The 21,740-nt window shown below is 48.3% G+C and overlaps 1 protein-coding gene across 1 annotated transcript in view; it reads right to left on the reverse strand.

Annotated features, from left to right (window-relative positions):
- Positions 1-813: 813 nt before the first annotated feature.
- Positions 814-21,740, reverse strand: part of SUMF1 (sulfatase modifying factor 1) — a 305,071-nt gene continuing 284,144 nt past the window's right edge. The window contains exon 9 of the mRNA XM_086939208.1: positions 814-2,556. Coding sequence (XP_086795334.1) covers positions 2,449-2,556 — 108 coding nt within the window. The 3' untranslated portion in view covers positions 814-2,448. The remainder of the gene's footprint in view (positions 2,557-21,740) is intronic.

The raw sequence follows: 21,740 nt of genomic DNA on the forward strand, positions 1-21,740 counted from the left end.
ATCCTTACCACCTTAGACACACACAAGCAGGAAAAACATACAAGATAACAAGCGGATATGCCAGCATGGGGGTGAGGAGGAACTGCATGTTTAAATAATAAAAGAGGGACAGAAAGTGGGGCACAAGGACATGCTCTCTTCGTATGGTTATCATTTTATTTTTTTCCTATTGCATGCAGTCAATGCCCTTGTTCAATGGAGGGGGGGGAGGTTGGCCTCAGCAGGGGAGGAGTGGTTGGCACCCCCTAAATGCTCATGACTGTTTGGTCGGCCATCTTGGGCCAGCCAAACAGTTCATGCACACTTTGTATATTTCCCACCAGGCTGTAATGCACAGCCTTGTGAGGAACTCTCACAGGCTCCCTGTTCCCGTCTGAGTACCCAACCACGGCGCATTGCAGAGTAGTGATTGGCTCAGGGGAGCCTGTGTGCCTGGGTGCTTCCTGTTGCCAGCCAGGACTGGAGACAGCAACAAGGAAGAGGTCGGAGGAGAGGCGGTGGCCGGACCGTTCCACGGTAAGTGGGTTTTTTCCGTATTCATCCTCTCCACCTCACCACTCCCGTCCGGTAGCAGCCGCTACTGGGATTGCTTGCACCACTGACTGTCCCATGGTGAAAAGTCAAGAGCCTCTGGGAAATGTCAAATGTATCCCTCAAGTAGTCAGCTGTTAAGACATGTATCAACATCAATTGTCCTCTAGCGCGACGGGGGACAATTTTACATGAGAGAGATTTAATATTAACAGTATTGTGTGAGATAAACAATCACTAAATTCTCGCTCCCCTGTTAGCAAAGAAGTGAATGACTAGACCTTGGCAGATTGAACAGTGATTTTATAAAACAATGTAACAAATTCAGTATCTACAATGAACCGATGTCATATACATGATTTATTTAATTACGAAAAAAGCAGCATTTACAAAATATAATATTTTCTCAGATTGAGGCACAGAACCTTTTGGTCCCTAGTAGAAACCTAAAACATGATTATGCAAACAACTATACAAACAATCCTCAAATAAGAACTGTAAACAGGCCACAATTCATCAACTTCACTATTCCATTATAGTCTAAACAACACCCCAGCTCCCTTCTATTAACATTAATTTGATGACATGGGGCTATTAAATGGATTTCTCTGGAGGTCCAGAAAATAAGCACATTTCTGCATAAAGATCTCGGTCCCAGAGGCAGCTAAATTTATACAGTAGCAGCAGGACATGTTCGTTCATAAAAGTGGAATTTTCACCATCCCTTGGTGCACTAGTGAATGGCAGTGCAGTTTAGGTTTAACATATCTTTCTCAGCAAATATGCATCCTGCAGAAGATTAGGCTATACTACACGTTATTCAAAATGAGTGCAACAGAGTTCAACTTGTGCGCCACCGCAGAGTTTGATTCTCAAAAACCTTCACTACAAGTGATCCGCCTTTTATCTACAGCTGTGCAGGATTAATACATCTTTGAATAAAAAGGACCCCAGCTGACCATCCAGAGTAGATTCAATCTATGCCACTGAAAACTTGATGGCTGAATACATGCAACAGACAAGCTGTACAAAAGGACTGGACATCTCTTGCTCTTTAGTTTACAAAAAAAAGTAGGAGGGCACTTAAAGGTCTTAACCGAGCAGAAGCATGGCGAGAGCATCAAATAGGATACTTTTGGGATACATGAAAGGGACAGAGGAAGGGTATTCTATTAAATAACAGACTAGGTTAGTGCCCATCACCTGCCGCAGATATCAGCAATAAGGTTAGCTTTGTCATTGTAGTGTTATTATTTAAAGGCACCTTTGTCTCCATTGCTTTTGCACTTTGACCACTGTTATAAGGGTGCCTATTAAAAACAAACCTAGATTGGACCATTCTCCAAGGATTTGAGTAAGCGGGTTCTTATTGAGTACAAAGACCAAAGGAGAAACTTCAGCCTTGCGGACATGTGGAATTGAGACTGGTTTAAAATCTCAAGACAGCACTGCCAGTCAAAATGAAAGAGCGACACCTGTACATTCACTCCCTGTCATCTTAGACATGGCGGGGGAGGGGTGGACTGGAGTCTGAGCGAAATGTAATTAACAGTGACATTTGAATCAGAAGATATTGTCCCAGACAATGGAGTTATTCCAAAGGACGTCTTTGCCCACATACAAAGTCAGATGGTGCCTGCATTAGAAGATGAATACAATTACATACACACACAATGCTGAACCATTTGCAATTATTAAAGTAAATGAAAAATCTGAAATTGAATGGACCCCAAGCCTACATGGTCATTGGTTGTTTGAAGTAATGCATTTTCTCCCATCATAATTCTTAAAAGTTAATTGTACTTATTGCTTGGAATTTAACACTGCTCAAAAGTGCAATTCTGGGGTTTTCTCAACGAGGAGTAAATCGCGTTTTCTCTCCCACTGGAGAAGATTCCTCAGCGCCACCAGGAGCTCTCAGTCTTCCGAGACGACATCGGCCGCACAGCGGAAGCCCAGGTTAGATGCCGAGCTGTCGGGGGTATTCTGACTTCGTGCTGCGCAGCGATACCTGTAGCAATAGGACTGAATGGAAACAAGGGAGAACTCAGTCAGCACAAATTCAAAAAGTGCAGTTAATAGAGAATGATTTTAAAACTCTTAGACCATCAAAAGCATGTCCTCAGTTTGCCTTCAGTCGATAGGTGCAGTGGGTTTGGGTCTGCCTTGGAATGCTTCCCCTGCTTTTGGTCCCGCCCACTGGTCAGTTTGTGCACATGGCGTTGCTGAGTTAAGCTCTTAAGATTAAATGCAGTGTGGCCTGCAATAGTACCCCTCCAATTCGATCTACTGTGATCTGTCCTTCAGATCGCATGGCCCTCTTATGTGTATTACTACTGATTACACTGTATGTTTTTAACACTTCCACCTTTCTTTATCATTTTATTGATGTTTTATCATTTTCTATTTATTTTCGTTGGTGGAAAAAAAGTTGCAACTACTCTATTTTTACACTAACTAATAGCTAAAGTGACAACATACATATTAAATACATAAATAAACGCAGTAAATTGTCTACTAAATGTACACGCACACTTGGATGTCTCTAGGGTTTCTGCCAAAGAGCCAGATACAATAAAACCTCCAGCTGAAAGCAGCATTGCAGTACGAGCAAATCTGCACTTCTGCAGCTGTTTATGCTGGCTTTTGAAATGTATTCCTTTTATTAAATCCCTATGCTGTCAATCTAAAAGTTGGTGGGCTGCTGCATATGAGAGATCGCATGGACCAACACTTAGAAGGTCATATTTTTGTATTTGTTGAAAAAAAATATATAGATAGAGATTCCAAATGTTTTTGTCTATATATGTAAGAATCAATAAAAATGACATTTTGGGAGCCTTGTGTCACTTCTTCCACCAATCAAAACTATCCAAACAGCAGGTAGAATGAAACACTGCCAGGTGTTAGGGCTTGTTGAGGAATCTGAAGGGTGCCCAACTGTATCAAACCTGTTGCAACATTTTTAGCACCATCGCCTTTAACTCACACAGCTTTTTTCAGCAATACTCAATGGAAATGAATTGAAAGACGTGGCAGGGAACCAGGCTTAATCGTTTAGTTAAATGAACAAACCGAGAGGGAATTCTCAGTAACCTTTCACGAAGCAGAGACATCTTTGTTAGATGAATGGAAGGCGCCCTGTGTCCTCAGGTCAAAGCATGAAGTGTTCTTGGCCGTTCTCGGATGAGCGAAAAGATATGTAGGCCACAAAGCTAGAAAGGAGGGCGAGCTCTAATTGGCCTCTCTGAAACTAATTAAAAGGTTTCCATTTCCTCAGGTCACAGGTGAGAAACTGTCTCGCCATTCTCAAGTTGATGGTGTTTGCTACCCAACGGATTCTCTTGAACCGTGTAACTTATTCTTTCATTGTTAGTTTAATGTGGTTTCACAAATATATGTAAACAATCCAGCAAGCATTATAATGCATATATTCTTATATAAGTTTGCCAGCATTCCAATAAGTAGCACTGTCAGCAGCAGCTGCTGCCAATCCGACCTAGGGGTGCAGCATGGAAAAAAAAAATACACTTTCCTTTCGCTGCTGGCCGCCATGATCTTCTGCTCCCGGCAATGCAATCCCCATGAGCACAGACTCCCCATGCAATCCCAATGCTGCTCTCATGCTGGCCAATGCTGCTCTCATGCGATTACTCCCAGCATGAGAGCAGCACTTGTATTGGGCGGAGCGGAGCGGGCCGGTTTCACGCTCTTGCAGGGACTGGGAGCCTGTGCCCTGAGCACTGCAGATATCTCCAAGGAACAGCCTGGAGATATCCAAGTGCGTATATGTTGGTTTGTTCATCCCAAGATGGCCGGCCAATCCGACATGAGCACTTTCAATGCCTACCACTCTTCCTCCCCCTGCTTGTGACGCCACGACATGGCCCGCCCGTCCTAGACTCGCGGACTGGAAGTCAAAAATAAAAATGACCAAAAAATCTATTGTCATTTTATTTTTCTTCTGTCTGCTGCATTTTAGCAGTGGGGTGATGCTGCTCATCCATAGCAAAGGAGCCGCCCTTGCATACTGTACAGACTCTGACTGCTTCCTGTTTGTAACTGGAAACTACGGAGACCCTAGCAGCCTACGAGAAGTGACCCCTTTATTCACAAATACCTCAGAATATCCCTGGTCAGGTAAACTGTTCTTTTGCTCTACATCAAAGCCTCTTCTCTGGAGGATATTCTTTCCCTGAATGAGGCCCTGAAATCAACCGTCCATTGGCTCACCTCCAATCAACTTAAACTCAACACTAAGAAAACAGAATTTCTCCTAATTTCCCCTTCAAAAACCAACCCCGAGATACAGATATGGATCAAGGCTATCACAGCCTTAGATTGCCCACCGACCATCGTGGACTCAGCAAAATCTCTGGGAATAACTCTTAACTGCAATTTGAACATGCGAGACAACATCAACTCGAAGGCCAAATCAGCCAGGTTCCACTTGAGCTACCTCTGGAAACTGAAACCCTTCCTTGACACTACCGACCTAAAAAGCGCAGTCCAAGTGCTAGTAATCTCCAGACTGGAATATGGCTGTTCCACTCTCTCAGGTTTACCCAAGATCTCCCTGGCACCCTTAAAAGCCTGCCTTAATGCGGCCGCCAGACTTCTTACAAGCTCAAAATCACACAAAAAATTGACCCTATCTCTCCACACCTGAAAGCTTTGAACTGGCTTCCCTTTGAGGCCAGAATACAACTCAAACTGGCTTGCATCACACACAAGGCTTTATACTCAAACTCTCCTGCTTACCTCGCACACAAACTTGTGGTATCCGGCGGAAGCAGAAACTCCTGTTCCGCCAGAGAACTCTTACTCCAACCCGCACGGTTCCGGAAAAAAAAAAGCTTTTAACCGGGCTTTCTCTGGATCCGCTCCAAGAATATGGAACTCTCTCCCGCCCGACATCAGAAGAATCCCTTCTCTGGCACGTTTCAAAAAGGAGGCCAAAACCTTCCTAATGGGTAAATTTCTCTCCTGAATGCTGCCTCCTACCAATACACAGACCGTAACCAACTATCGACTTGCGCCTCCCTTCGGAATACTGAGCTACCTCTTCAAGAAATCTGGGGCTTTATCTGGAGTTACTTGTATGTAAACTGTACATACGTGTCCGCTACCCTAATGTGATTCCTTGCCTATTGTACACTGCTATGTTCCCCTGTAAAGCGCTCAGATACCCTTACAGGTCAAGTTCACGCTCTATATAAACAATAAAATAAGTAAATAAGTTTGCTGCACTGAGTTTACTCAACAGTGCCCACGGGGCCCGGTTTTACCAGTGCATTATTTGAAGTTCCTAAGCAATCTCTCAGAACTGGTACCACGTGCTGCAAGGTCAGGCTCATTCCTCCCTAATGTAAATGGGACTAGTACTAGCCCTCAGTATCCAGTGTGCCCAATCTTACTACGGTTCTGCCAAGGCTGGTGGGTAGACCTTAAATGCTATGTGACTCAAACTGGGCTGAAGCACACCCTAGCCAGAACCATTCCGCAGGTAACAGCTTGGGAACCGGAGCAGTAGGAATCCTGGCCAAGACCATCCACTATGCTGAGCCAGGGTGTTGTCGGGTTATGGCCAGGAAGAAGCACACATCTGAAGACCCTATCCAGTGTGCCCTTTCACTTGCCACCACCCTGAGACAAGGCAGTGCCGGACACTTATAGGGTACCAACTATCAGCGCATTTGAGATGAATGAAATTAAGAAATAAAAGGCTGGGCAGCACGCTAACTCAATGCTTAATGACTATATTGCAGATTATTGCAAAAATAAGATTAATATCAAACAGCCTGTCCAGTTACTAAGATAAGGGTAGGCTGTCACAGACCCACCTGAAACTACAAAAACATCTTGGGATAGTTGTGGTAAAAAAATGAGTGAAGTTTTAACATGAACATTTAAATTTAAGACTGTGGATTATTTCTGCTTCCCTAATGAAACTGGCAAGGGAAAAGCTGCGACAGGAACGATAACACCTCACTAATCTCAAGGTTGAGAGTATTCTTCTGGGACTTCCAAGCACTGACTTCATACCATTTATAATTTACAATTAGCTTTTATTTTAAAAATAGCCCTCGGCGATTTAAGCCGCCCTGTCAAGAGGCAGCGACTTTGTTGTGCTTTTTGTTCTACTTTAAAAGAAAGACTGTTCAGCACTGCTCACATTGGACCAGGAAAATGATATGCAGAACACGTCCTTAAAGTTGTTATTGAAGTACAAACACTTGTGGTCTTGGGCTCAGTGAATGAGAACGGGAGAAAAGACAATGCCATGCAGCCCCTATTTCGTCTGTGGTTTGTATATTTAGTGTATTTTCAATATTGTTAACGGGGCTTCAGATCGCTTCGCAGAACATCAGTGATAACAGTAGAGGATGAGCTACATCAATACGATAAGCATTGGACAACAAACACAACATTCACTGACTAAATCAATCACAAAATGACATTTAATGTTTGATTTATATATATATAAATATATATATATATCTTCTTTACTAATATAATAAAGAGAGAGCCCAAACCTTTGAGGCGGGTAATCTCAGGAACCACAGCAACAATCACAACACCCAATACAGCGTTGGAAAGGGCAGTTGCAGCAGAAGGACATAGGCTATGCAGACGCCCACCACATACATTTAAAAGGTAAAAGAACCGTGCCAGCAAAGTAGTCCCTCGTGGGCGTGTCTGCGTTGTGCTCTGGGCGTGACAAACGCTGGGGGCGTGTGGTACGTTCCGCCCTTCATGCCATGTCTCATATCGTGAGCTGTGGGCGTGTGCTGGGGGCGTGTGCGGGGCGCCGGATTACGTAAAAAAAAAACTAGCGTTGTGCCCAATATTTCACAGTTTTTTCTTCCCAGGTTCTGTACATTCCAGCTCCGGGTATGCTTGCCCCGCGCTCCCAGTGACGTGCACCTGCTTTACTGTATGGAGGTCAGGCATGGCGCTATTCCCAAGGGCCGTAAGGAGCGCAAACAGGGGCTATTGTGCAGGAAATCTAATCTCGCCTTAACTTCCGGTGACACCTGAAGCGCACACTGGAGATTTTCCACTTCTGTTGCGCACAGGCCTCGCGCCACGCACATCCAAACACAAGGCCCGCCTCCACGGAAATAGCAAGAAAGGGACTATCCCTCCCCGGTAATACATTGGTGGCACGGCGGCCTACATCTCCAGCAACATACTCATATTTTTTCACCACCCATTTGAAAAATGCACAGATCTCTCTCATTGATGGCCAGTCCCAACATACACTTTTAGACACACCTCCCGCCAGAAGTCCTAGAATTGCGAACTTTAGAGCTGGGGAGCTACGTTCCAATCTCGGCATCAGCTCATCCTGTGATTCCAGGCAAATCGCTTTGTCTCCCTGTGCCTACCACAAATGAATGTGTTCTTCTGTAATGTAAATTGTGCTCATGCCATGTTGTCGAGTTTGCACTATATATATATATATCAAAACGAAATCCTACAAAACAATATACTACTGGCTGGCAGCAATTCATACCCGGACAACGTCGGGACGGGCTGCTAGTATATAAATACATACACACACACATACACACACACACACATAAATAAAAGTATATATATAATGACACACACACACCTACTAAAAAATATACTAAAAGCAAAGGTTAAAGTGAGGTTATAATTAGGTTAAAATATCCATTTATATTTAGAAAACAATACTGAAAAAACAAAGGTTAAAGTGACATTAAATGGTAGGTAAAAATGTTAGTTAAAATGTAGCATTTTTTGAGGGGGCGTGGCTTCGAGGGCGAAGATGGCGGACGCGGCTCTGTAGAGCTCCTGCCAGCCCGTTCTTTATCCGCTAACTTATCCTGGCCCTACCTCCTCTTCCCCCATCTCTGCTAGTGCAGGAGTTTGCTGGAGTCCGGAGGATCCCGGTGGTGTGCTTCTTTGCGCCCCAGACGCCCGCCTGCACGACCATCGAGGGCCGTCCATCCTGGGCCTACTTGCCGCGTGGCGAGCCGGGGCCTCGATTTTCATCCGCCCGCTGGTGGCGCCACGGGGCCGGCTGGGCCTCAGTCATCTTAGCCTGCGCTGTCGGGGCGGAGTCACCGGAGCCGGAGTCAGGGGCTCGTGACCGTGCCCTGCGGAGAGAGGACCCAACACGTCGTTGGGGGAACCTACAGCATATCCTGATCGCCCCGTCCTGCCCCTAGCGGGACTGCGGCGTGCCCAGAGACGGAGGATCCAGCATAAGGCCCTGGCTTGGTGGCCCCGGCGCCTCGGTGAGAGGGGGAGCCCCCCTTCGCTCCAGGGTCGGCATTCTCTCCCGACGACGTGGGACGGCCTGCACCTGTGTTCGTTCCTCCTGCTGCTTGTCTCTGCGAGGTGACCCGAAGCGGATACTTTCCACCGGTCCGCCCCATTGGCGGCCATGACGAGGGGCAAAGGCGGCTCCAACCCGGCCACAACGGGACCCATCGACAAATTCACCGGCCCTGGGAATGGTGCTGGGGCGGCCGGGGGGAGTCAGACGGCCGGCCCGGACAATGCAGCGTTGCTCACGGCCATCACGCAATCCCGGGACATGTTGGACGCGAAGATCGGCGCGGTGGGCGCCGACGTGATGTTACTGCGCCAAGACCTCCGCAACGCGGTGGCCCGCATCACGGAGACAGAAACCCGGGTCACGACGGTGGAGGGTGGTGTCGATGCCCTGAAGAAGAGGGTCGCCGATCTGGAACAGACGCAGCGGGGCCTAGCGCTCCGGGTGGAGGACGCCGAAGGGCGGGCACGGCGAAATAACCTCCGTTTTGTGGGCTTTCCGGAGGGCTGCGAGAAGGGGCCTATGGACGTCTTCCTTTCCCGATGGCTGGAGAGTTGGCTGCCCCCGGACGTCCTATCAAACTGTTTTGTGGTGGAACGAGCCCACCGGGCCCTGACACAGAAGCCTCCGGCTGGGGAGCGGCCTCGCCCGATCATAGCCCGGATCCTGAACTACCACGACAGAGATGTCATCCTCCGAGAGGCGAGGCTCAAGGACACCCTACTGTTCGATAATTGCAAAATCATGATTTTCCCTGACTATACAAAGTTAGTTCAACAGCAGCGGCACTCCTTTCTGGCGGCCAAGGCCAAGCTCCGGGGCCTAAAACTCAAATACTCCCTGCTGTATCCGGCCCGCCTTCGGGTCATCTATAACTCGAGGACACACTTCTTTGATACCCCGGAGGCCGTCTTTGCTTGGACTGACGAGGCGGTCCGGCTTCGCCCGCATGTTCAGCCGGGGCTCCACTCCGGCTCTTCCCGCAGTTCTTCTCAGGAGCGGGGCGATCAGCGGGCCAAAGGGAAGCGGCACCGCAAGTCCCGGTCGAGGCGGAGATCCCTGTCTCGGGACCCTCTTTTGGGCGACACACAGCCGGAGACGGACCACTCTGGCGGGGGGTCGTGACTCCTGACGGCTGACCCTTGATCTCTACATCGCTCTTGGGGCCACCTGCTGAGACGGCGGATTGCTGTTCAACGGTCCGGGCCGGTTCTGGTGCAGTATTACTTGGCCTGTACGGGCCTCAGCGGGACTCTTGTGGACCAATGCACTGTACTCGTGATGTTATCACTGCTGCTTATTGATTGGGGGGGGGGGAAGGGCATGTTTGGTGGGCTGCCTCCTGCTGTTGGGGTTGGGGAGGTTCTTGTTTTGGGGTGTGTGCTTGGTTAGTATTTGAGGGTTGAGTGGGATCCATTGGCGTGCCTAACTTTTGGTGCTCTGTTTAGTGCCTAAACTACAGCATGCCGCGACAGGTACTTCATTGTTTCTTGAGGTATTGGGGTGGGGGTGGGGGGTCTGGGATGGGCTGGTGGTGTGTTGGGGGGGTTGGCAGTATGAGGGGTGAGGGTATTGGGGTACTGTTTGTTGGGGTGCACGTGATCTTTCTGACCTATGCTACTGTGGGGATTGGAGCCAGGGCCGGGGGCCGGGGTGAGTGGGGTTTGATGTATCGTGATGATGGCTGACGTCCCTCGCTTGGCGCCTACTGGCGCCGCCATGCATATTCTTAGCTGGAATGTCCGGGGTCTCTTAGATAAGATAAAACAGGGGGCGGTACTACGCTGGGCCAAAAGGGATCTTGCAGACGTGCTCATGCTCCAAGAAACACACATGCTGGGTACGAAGGCCCTCAGTCTCCAGCGCTTTGGCTTCCACCAGGTGTTCCATGCAGGGTTTGCTAGGGGCTCCAGGGGGGTGGCTATTCTTGTACATAGGCGCCTGGCGTACACACATGAGCGCCAGTGGCTTGACCCTCAGGGGCGCTTTGTGTTCATCCAAGGGAGAGTGGGTGTGGAGCCGGTGGTGTTTGGGTGTGTGTATGCTCCCCCCCCTCTGCAGTGGGCTTTGGCTGAACGGCTATTCGCGTTATGGGCCGAACTCCCTGATTCCCTGGCGGTAATTGGCGGCGATTGGAATGATGTTGTGAATGTGGCTGTGGACCGTCAGCGGAGGCTCGGGGTGGCGCCTGTCCCCCCTCCTACGCGGTTGGGCGCTATGTTGGATGTGCTGGGTTGGGCTGATGTATGGAGGCATTTGCATGCAGAGCGCCGCGAGTACACATACGTCTCAGCGGTTCATGGCTCCCTTTCGCGCTTAGATTATGTCTTCGTCCCACGGGCCTACCTCGCCAGAGTGAAAGGGGCGGCGATACGGCCTCGCGGGCTCTCCGACCATTCCCCGGTGGCGGTCCAGATAGACCTGCACAGACCACGCCAGCCCTTCCGATGGCGGATGTCCACGTGGCATCTGCAGCGACCCGACTACTCCCAGCATATTCGTGGCGCTATTGCCCAGTACTGGCAGGATAATCTGAATGTAGGGGTAGACGCGGTGACAGTCTGGGAAGCCATGAAACCCACATTGCGGGGTATCGATCTGGCTTGGTGCGCGTCGGCTCGCCGGGCACGGTTGGAGGGCATTGCCGCGGCGGCGGAGCGAGTGGAAGAACTAGAAGCTCGCCACAGAGCTGCGGCGGATGATGTCACCCTGCGACGACTCCTGCAGGCGCAGCAAACACACTCTTCGGTCTTATTGAATGAGGCTCGACAAGCGTGGCTGGCCACCCGTAGCCGGGTGTATCAGTGGGGCGACAAATCATGCACGATGCTTCATCGGTTATGTCAACAAACCCTGCAGCCCCTCACGCTCCCAGGCCTTGTGGACGCTGCGGGTGTGGCTATCACGGACCCGGCTACTCTGGCCGCAAGCTTTGCGAATTACTATAGGTGTCAATATGCCTCCCGGGAGGCTCTCGCTCCCGCTGCCGTCGCTGACTATCTTGCCTCGGTCCCCCCAGCTGCGGTGTCTGATGAGGTGCGGGATGCTCTTGACCTCCCCCTGACGGCAGAGGAACTCGGAGACGCGCTGGGTCAGTTGAATGTGGGCAAAGCACCCGGACCGAGCGGCTTCCCCAGTGAGTTCTATAGAAAATTCCATCTGCAGCTCGGGCCACATTACCTACGCGCGTTGGAGACGGCGCGCGGGCAGGGCCGCCTCCCACCGGACTGGCGGCATGCCGAGATCGTTGTGTTCCAGAAGCCGGGGCGACCCCCGGACCGTCACGATTCCTACCGACCCATCTCCCTTATTAATTTCAAGGCCAAGCTCTTGGCCAAAGCACTCGCGAACCGCCTGCTCCCCCACATCGCTGCCCTTGTTCACCCTGATCAGGCTGGCTTTATGCCGCATCGGGCAACACGACACAACATACGGCGGGCGCAGGCGGCGATTGATGCTATCGGTGCTTCAGAGGACCAGGCGGCGTTGTTGCTGGCCGACATCGACAGCGCCTTCGACTCAGTCAGTTGGACCTTCCTGTTCACTCTTCTACCGCTATTGAACCTTGGCCCGGTCTTCATCTCCTACGTCCGCTTGCTTTACACGGAGGTTACTGCCTCGGTGCGGGTCTCGGGGGCGGCCTCGGCACGATTCCCGGTCACCCAGGGCACACGTCAGGGGTGTCCACTCTCCCCCTACCTATTCGCGCTGGCCATGGAGCCGCTGGCTGCTAGGGTCCGCGCTGACGCGCTGTATCGGGGCTTCGTCTGGAGTACGGACCTCACGGACCGCATCGCATTATATGCGGACGACGTGTTATTCTTTATGTCCGACCTTCGGAATACGGGCCCCCGGGTTTTGGAGTTGATGCAGGATTTCGGCCGGGCGTCGGGACTCTATCTTAACCCACGCAAATCGACGTGCTGGGTGAGGGCGCGGTGGACCTTCAGTGGGCAGCCTCCCTTCGGATGGCAGTGGAGGGGGTGAAATACTTGGGAGTCTTCCTCTCTGCCTCGCCTACGGAGGCGTGGGGCCGGAACGTTCAGCCGGTCTGGGACCGGGTCCAGCTGGACATCAAAACGTGGACACGTATGCCCCTTAACATCTACGGCCGGTCGGCCATCTTCAAAATGGTGGCCTTGCCCCGTCTTCTTTACCAGCTGCAGAGTCATCCCTACCCGATTGACCCGCAGTGGTTTCGCAGTGTTGACTCCGTGTTAGGCAGGTTCTTATGGGCTGGGGGTGCCTCTAGAGTGGCGCTCCGTACGTGCTTCCTCTGTACCTACTGCGGTGGCTTGGCCACCGCGGATATGCTGTCCTACTATCAGGCCTCCCATCTCCTGGTGCTCAATGAGTGGTGGTATGGGGACCGCAGTGACCCGGCCTACGCCCTGGAGCACGCTCTGATGGGCGACGCCTCCCTGCACACTCTGCTGTACTCGGCCAGGAGGAGACGGTCGCTCCCACGTGTTACCCAGGTAGTGTTTGCCGTTTGGCGGAGGGCCCTACATCGCATGGGGTGGTGGGGCAAACTGACGGCGGAGACTCCGCTGTGGCGTAATGGCCTGCTGCCGGCGCTGGCGTCGCTGCAGGGCTTTGATGGCTGGGACGCAATTGGGGTTTCGTCCTTGGGGCATGTCCTCTCCGGCACCGCTCTTAAATCCTTTCAGGAGCTCAGCACCGAATTCAACATGCCCAGGTCCCAGTTCTTTCGCTACCTCCAACTTCGCCACGCCCTTACTCCTAGCCTAATAGGGCTGGAGCAGCTCCCAGATTTCAGTCCCATAGAAGCAAAGCTGTTTATGGGTGACTTGGGAGACAAAAAAGTCTCCCAGATCTACCGATCCCTGGTCACGCACTGCTCCCCCTCACTCTCGACACTGAAGGCCCTATGGGAAGCCGATGTCGGCCCCTTGGACGAAGACGATTGGCGCGAAGCCCTTGAATCCCCCCGGGGGGCTGCCATTGCAGTCCGCCTCCGCTTTATCCAATTCAAATATCTGCATCGAGCCTATTTTACGAGGGAGCGGCTGTGGCGGGCGGGCCTAATTGCAAACCCGGAATGTCTGCGGTGTGGTTCAGAGAGGGGCACCCTCCTTCATACTGTGTGGTCTTGTGAGCGGTTGACTCGGTTTTGGGCCGGGGTTTGGGATTGCCTATCTGAGGTGCTGGGTTGGGATCTGCCCCATACGCCCCGGTTGGGCCTTCTGCATGTGTTAGAAAATATTGGGGGCAACATCTACAAGCGCCACCTACTGCTGATGGGACTGGTGGTGGCAAAGAGGGACCTGGCACAGGCCTGGAAAAGCGAGCGAGCCCCTCCCCTTAGTGCCTGGAAGGCGGGCCTGGACTTTATCATGGGACTGGAACAGCCTGTTTTTGAGGCTCGGGGGTGTCCCCGCAAACATTTCAAGATATGGAAACGGTGGGCGGACTATAGCGGCCTCCCCCTCGACCCTCCTATGGACATGGACGATGCCTTGCCTCAAGATGTGGACCCTGCGCATTAGGCCGTTGGCCGGCCCCACCTATGTACATCTTCTATTCTGGTTGACTAATGATCACGTGCACGGGGTTAGGGAGGGATAAGGGGTGGGCAGTAGTCGGTATTGGGGGGGGTTCTGGGGGGTTAGTGGGTGGTTATGTATCTTTTGTTTTGAAAATTGCTATATCCGAGGGGTTTGTTGCTATGCCATAAATGTGCCTTTTCATGCTTACTGTTGACAGTCTCCTCCTGATTGTGGAGGACTGTGCCTGCACTTGATTGAACCTCTAATAAAAATGGTTTTGAAAAAAAAAAATGTAGCATTTTAAAATAAAAAAAACACTGAAATTCACTAAATATAGTTAAATGAAGTAACTGTAACTTGCGCACTCGCCATGCACAGTGTTGTCAAAAATGATATCCTTAGTGATGTTATCAATGACATACTAGAACGTGTCGTGAGTGCTATAATGAGTGACGTAATATGTGAGCTCTTATCAGTGCAGGATGAGCACACAAGTTATAGTTACTTAGTTTAATTATAATTGTTGTATTTCAGTTTTTTTTAAATGTTACGTTTTAACTTACATTTGCAGCCGACTAAAACGTCACTTTAACATTTGTTTTTTCCTGTGAATTTATGAGTTTTTAAAAAGTCAACTCAAGATATTATAACCATACCCAACTGTGAAGTTCCTTTGACCTTTGTTTTTTTCAGTGTCATTTCGAGGTGTTTTTGTTTTACGTAAAGGGATAGGTTATTACCATTTCCACCCCCCTGCGCGTAGCCAACCTCCCACCTTGAATGGCTGAAGTGGGGTTGGCTGAAGTGATTTGGCTACTGGGCCTGCATCCAACCCTCCTGCAGGCAACCGACCATCCACAATGTGTGGCATTCCATTGGCTGCAGGGCTCGGTCTGCCCCAAGCGACATCAATCCCACCTGTGGTTTTTTTTTACATCCATTTCTGATCCTGCAGGATTCTTGCGAGAGTAAGGGTGGGTCGTACGGGCTCACACAAGAGTCCCACTGGGCCAGCGTCCTTGTCCTGTAATTGCAGCCACACATTTTTCATCATATTGCGGCTTGCCAATGAGGGTACAAGCTTTTGTGGGTTCGAGGTGGCAGATGAGGGTGGGGGGAACCGCCTCGGTGAATCTGATCGCAGTTTTTTTTTTACGTTCTCATGTAACCCAGCTATCTAGATTTCTGTACATTTTTAACCTTATTTCTCAGAAACTACAGATTTACAGCCAATCACAAAAATCACGCTTTCTGGGTAAAGCACTAGCTTACTGCCAAAGTTGGTGTCATTGTGTTCGGCCATTTTGGCTGTTTTGAAAAGTTTTGTGAGGATTCGTGAAATTGCATCAAAGTTATTGGCAAATCAAAAAATCCACTTCCTATTGTTACTAGGTCCTAACTATAACCATACAGTGGCGACTGCCACTATAACATTTAGATAGATAGATAGATAGATAGATAGATAGATAGATAGATAGATAGATAGATAGATAGATAGATAGATAGATTTCAGTGCAGATTTTGGCCAACCAAAAAGCAGGCGGGCACTCAAGATAGTGCATATACACAAGCATTTATTGTGCAACACGTCAGCAGACCCTTTGCCAAGATAAGTGACCCACCATCTTTAGAGAATAGTAGAACAATTTCATAGACACAGAAGAAAGCTCATTTCATAAACATAAAAGAAATACTGCACTATTTCATGATTTCAAAGAAAAAACATTTTGGCATACAATCAGTAAATTCCACTCCTAGAATTCAAATATAATTTATCTTCCGAGTCTATTGTGAACAATATATAAATGCATTGTATATACCATCAGAGATGTGTGCTTATTCAACAATAACACAATATATCAACGTGTTAAATAAAACATACACAAAACAGCAAAAATCAACCCGGATGATGTGTAAGTACATTCAATGAGCACTGAAAAGAAATAAATCATGTTAATCGCCCTTGAAAGAAGCTGTTCCGGACCGGTAAAAAAGGCCCAAGTGGACAATCAAACTAATGATCTGAACGGGAAATCCACATATAAACCATAATACCAGTGATAATTACAAATATACCAGGTCTCAAAATTAATCAGTTAAAAGACTCATAAGTGCAGCAAATGAAAACAAAATAGGGAGGGAACAGAGGTAGAAAATAATTCAAATCTACACAAAAGAGAATGGATCACAAGAATCAATTACTCAGCGACTAAGAGGTAGATAAAAGCATTCTGGGCAAAATTATTTTATATCCACTTCCAATTCCTCAGCCTTATTCAACACCCCTGGGTGTTTTATCTGGAGATTCAGAATATATATGGATTCCATCTGCCTCAGTTATTTAATACTATTGCCTCCACGTACATTCCTTTGCACTCGATCAAAGCCAGATATTTGTAGTTTAGAAGCATCATTTCCATGAATCTGTCCAAAATGTCAACAGAATGTCACATCTCCATTTCTAATTGCTGGTTGGTGTTCCAAAATATGTTTCTTTAAGGAGAAGAGTATGCTTCCTACATATTGTAGATGGCAAGGACACATGAGTACATATATGCAGTTGTCAGAGGTACAAGAAAGGAATATTGTATATGTTGCTTGTTGGTGGTAGGTAAGATATATTCCTTGGTATTACCCATATATTTTCAAGATTTACATTGACTACATTTATGGAAACCTACATTTATTTAAAGAGTTTTATATAGTGCTGGCAAGAACCAAGGAGGAAGACATTGATTACAGAGAGAAAAATCTGTTACTATCAAATTGGAGCAATTACTTGAGAGCTGAAACAAAACAGAATTTATGTAGTTTGAAGAAGAGATTCCAGTAGTGTACTAGGTTTTGGAGTCTGAAGGGTTGAGGTGCTGAAGGTCTCTCAATCGCCTTTGAAGCAAGGATTTGTCCTGATGTGAACTGAGAGAGAGTTCCAGATTTTGCGGACATTCCCTGAGAAGGAACATACAAGGGCTTTTTATTTATGTTTTTTGAGTGGAATGAGAAGCAGAGTGTTGGTGCTTCTTAAGTTTCTCAGCTGGCCAGCCTTAGTGAGTTTGGTTGCAAGGTAGACTGCTTTCCCAGTGTGAAGGACTTTGTGAGTGAGACAGGCAGTTTTGAAACGACAACAGGCTTCAATCAGTAGCTACTTTAGATTTTTTAGGGAGGGGGACTTGTGATTGGGTCTTTCTACTCCAGTGACCATCCTTGCTGCTCAATTGTGTGGCTCTTAGAGGGGCTAAGTGTAACTTAGCCGCGGCAGTGAGGGTGACGTTCCCGTAGTCCAGTCTAGACAGCACCATCGCTTGTGTGCAAATTTTTTAATTATTCGGAGGAAGGAAGGGCTTTATTTTATATAGCAGTTTTAGGTTGTAGGATGCACTTTTTGCAGTATTCCTTATGTCTAGGCTCATGCTCAGTCTTTGGTGATCCCAGAGATTTGATGGTTTCAGCAAGAGTCAGTTTGCAGTTAAAAACATCGATGGTATTAAGCCACTCTTAGATCTGGGTGGTTTGTCCATTGTTGGAAAGGAGAATGATTTCCGTCTTGTCTTGGTTGAGTTTCAAGTGGATGTCAGAGAGCCAGCTTTGGAATTTAATGAGGGTGGAGTTTAACTGGCGTAGGTCCTCTAGAGAGGATACTTCTAGAGCTGGGTGTTGTGCGTATATAGGTGGTATGGAATGTTTGCTTGTTTGAGTATGGTGGTGAAGAGTTCCATGTAGATATTGAAGAGTAGGTGAGAGGACTAAGCCTAGGGGGACGCCCCTGATTATGGCGAGTGGTTTATTTTTATTATCTGGGGGATGTTGTGTGAATAAGAGGTGGACTATTTCAGAACCAGGCCATCCGCTCTGATCCATTTTTGGGGGGATTCTAAAAGCAAACTGGATATGTAATTCTCTTGTGGCCTACTGGGCGGGTCTATGGTCTCTGCTCTGCCATTACTGCTCGTTCCCAGTTCCCTCCTTGCCTTCCTCCACAATATCTCATACCTCCCAGACCTTACCTCCCACGAACACAGATGGGTTGCGCCGCGGCAAAGTATTTGCATCCTATGGTACTGGTGTCAGCCAGCGGTCCCCATTGTCAGGGAATGGCATGTGGAACTTAATTGAATTGCTGCTCATGAATGGGTGACATACAAGCTCAATGACAAACTGGAAGTCTTTGAGGCGGTCTAGGGTCCTTTTCTCACTGTTGTCATGGAAACGCCCTGAGGTGTTTCGGGCCACCTTCCCTATAGCCCCCAAATGCTCAGGTCCTCTCCTGTCATACTTCTTCGGCATCTGGCTAGTACATCTCCTGATCTTTGTTCCCCCTTCCTGTACTTTGTGGCCATTGGCCCTCCCAAGTGCTCACTCTCCGGGCATCAGCACAGGTTTCCCCACTCGCTATTCCTGCCCCCTGTCATGAACATATGTTCTTCCTCCTCTTACTGCCCCTTTTCCTGGGGTGTTGTGGCTCCCTGTCCCTTTTACCCTTCCTATAGGGAACTATAATAAAATCTACCACTTACCTGTATCACTACATCTAAGGGCCCAACACAGAGCATAGGCAGAGGGTAGTAAAACAATATGGCTGCATTTGCATTTCATTTCCTAAAAAACAGCCATTATCCAATTATATACTGGCTTGTCATCGCCATGTACCACAGTATCCTGCAAATTTACAGCAGTATAACATGGCACAAAATAGAACTAAGGACTAGCTGTATTAGTATATTGCGGTAACCTAGTGTCACGCATGGTGTTACATGGGCAACACAATTCTAATGTCAGATTTACAAAGCAACACATAGGCCTCTCCACGTTTGGGGACTTTTGGAGGACAGGGGAAGTAATTTCCTTTACCCAGCTGCAGGAAGAATGATTCAGGTATCTAAAGATTAGACATGCTCCACTGGCAGCAATACCAAAAGGAGAGACGCCACCAGAATCCTCTCCGCTAGAGGACAGAATACTAGACAGAAATCTCCCTGAGAAGGCAATTTCGTTGGTATATAAAAAGCTTGTTAATAACATGTCTGATCCCCTACTCCGACTCGGAACTAAATGGGACCACGACGTAGCAGGAATAGATGATGAGGAATGGCTTGCAGCTTTCGCCTCTCCTAAGGAAACAGCCATTTCTTCCAGGCTCAGACTCGTACAGCTTAAGATACTTCATAGAATATATCTCACAGGGCCGACACTGGTGAAGATGGGCAATAGGACTGATGCAGACTGCACGAAAATGTGGGCAGAAGGCAGTTTCGTACACATGCTCTGGGAATGTCAAGTTATCCAAGAATACTGGGTGGGGGTGGCGAGAAGTATGGAGGAGGTAATGGGCGTTAAGATTGACTATAACATAAAATTGTGCCTCTTAAATATTTGAGGTCCCACTGACTTAACTACCAAGGAGAGAATATGGGTGACATTGGGAATGATGATTGCCAAAAGAAATATTGCAAGGTTGTGGGGGGCGCAAGAAAAGTAGTCACTGACACTTTGGGAAAATGATATGGACCATTGTATATTCACTGAGAAAACGGTGTATGAATCTCGAGGCTGCCCCAACAAATGGACAAAAATATGGGACAAAAGGAATTGCTGTAGGGGAGAGATCTGTGAACCGCCCTTGTCCAGACAAAGGCAAGATCCAGAGAAAGGTTGACTAAATGTGTAATCAGCGCCGGACTGGGAACCAAGCCGGCCCTGGCAAAGTGCTCGGCCGGACTCCCCCCACCCCCCTGGGGGGGTTTGGGGGTGCGACCGCGCTCTTTGCCAGGGCTGGTTTTCGGCCGATTTTGTTACAGGCCCGTTTTTGCAGCGACACTGCAAAAACGGCCATGTAACAAAAACGGCCCCCAGGGGCCCAAAATCGGTCCGGCCCTGTGTGTAATGTATGGTAAGTTTCTGGAGGGTACCAAACCAATGGATGAAGCATTGCTTCGTATATTTATACACTGTTTTACCTCTGCTACCTTGTCTTTAATAAAAAAGAAATGTAAAAAAAAAAGATTTACAAAGCAACACAAGGCCACCATGCGTTGCCCTCTGTTGATTGGTAAATCTGGAGAAACGCAAGGCAGTGCAATTCACTGTTTTGCGTTACTCTTCACAAAATAATCTACATTGCTGCTAAATTTCACATATAGCGGTACACCACTCCACTCACTAAACACCAGGCCGTGGCATTCCAGTATATGCCACTCCACTCTATGCCTCTTCCCTGTACTCGACTCTAAGCCATTACACTGTATGCAACTCCACTTTGCGCCACTCCAGTCTACACCACTCCATTATGGACTGTTCCACTGTAGGACATTCTACTCCATGCCACTCCCCTCCACTCTACTCTACCCCACTGTATGCCACTCCACTGGACGCCACTTCAGTGTATGTCACTCCACTCTATACCACTTCATTCTATGCTATCCCATTGGATGCCACTCCAATATATGCTACTAAACTCTACCCCACTCCAGTCTACACGACTCCATGATACGCCATTCCACTGTATGTTACTCTACCATCCACTACTACACTCTATGCACCGGACTGTACAACACTCCGCTCGCTATTACACTGTACAGAACCCCACTATATGCCAGTCCTTTCTACACCATTACACTCTACACACATCTCCACTTCAGAGTACACCACTCCGTTATATGCTACCCCAATATATGCTAATCCACTTTAGGCTATTCCACTGTATGCCAATCCACTATGCTATTCCACTGTATGCTATTTCACTAACAGTCACTAAATGCTACTCCACTCTAAGCAACTCCAGTATATGCCATTCTATTCCACGCTATTCCAGTGGACGTCACTCAACTGTATGCCATTACATTCTTCCCCACTCCAGTGTATGCCACTTCAGTCTACACAACTCTACTATACGCTGTTCCACTCTATGCCTCTTTACTGTACGGTATTCCACTGTATGCAACTCCACTGTACACTACTCCATTCCTGTGTTCTCTAGTTCACTCTATTCTACGCTAGACATTGGACTCCACTCCACTCTAAACCATTCCAATGTATGCTACTCCACACTACCCCACTCCACTGTATGCTACTCCACTCTACGGTACACTATTATTCTGTACACATCAATCTTCGCCACTCTACTATATGGTATTCCACTATACACTACTCCACTGTGCGTCATTCCAGTCTACATAACTCCACTGTACGCTACTACACTATACACTAGTACACTACACCACTCCACTGGACACCACTCCACTCCCTGTATGCTGCTCCACTGTATGCCACTCCAGTGTACGCTACTACCTACGCCACTCCACTCCACGCTAATACACTCTTTTACTCCACACTACGTTATACTACTCCACTCAATGCTACTCGATTTCACGACACTACCTCACTCTACTCTC

This window comes from Lissotriton vulgaris, chromosome 9 (assembly GCF_964263255.1).
Source record: "Lissotriton vulgaris chromosome 9, aLisVul1.2, whole genome shotgun sequence".
Lineage (NCBI taxonomy): Eukaryota > Metazoa > Chordata > Amphibia > Caudata > Salamandridae > Lissotriton > Lissotriton vulgaris.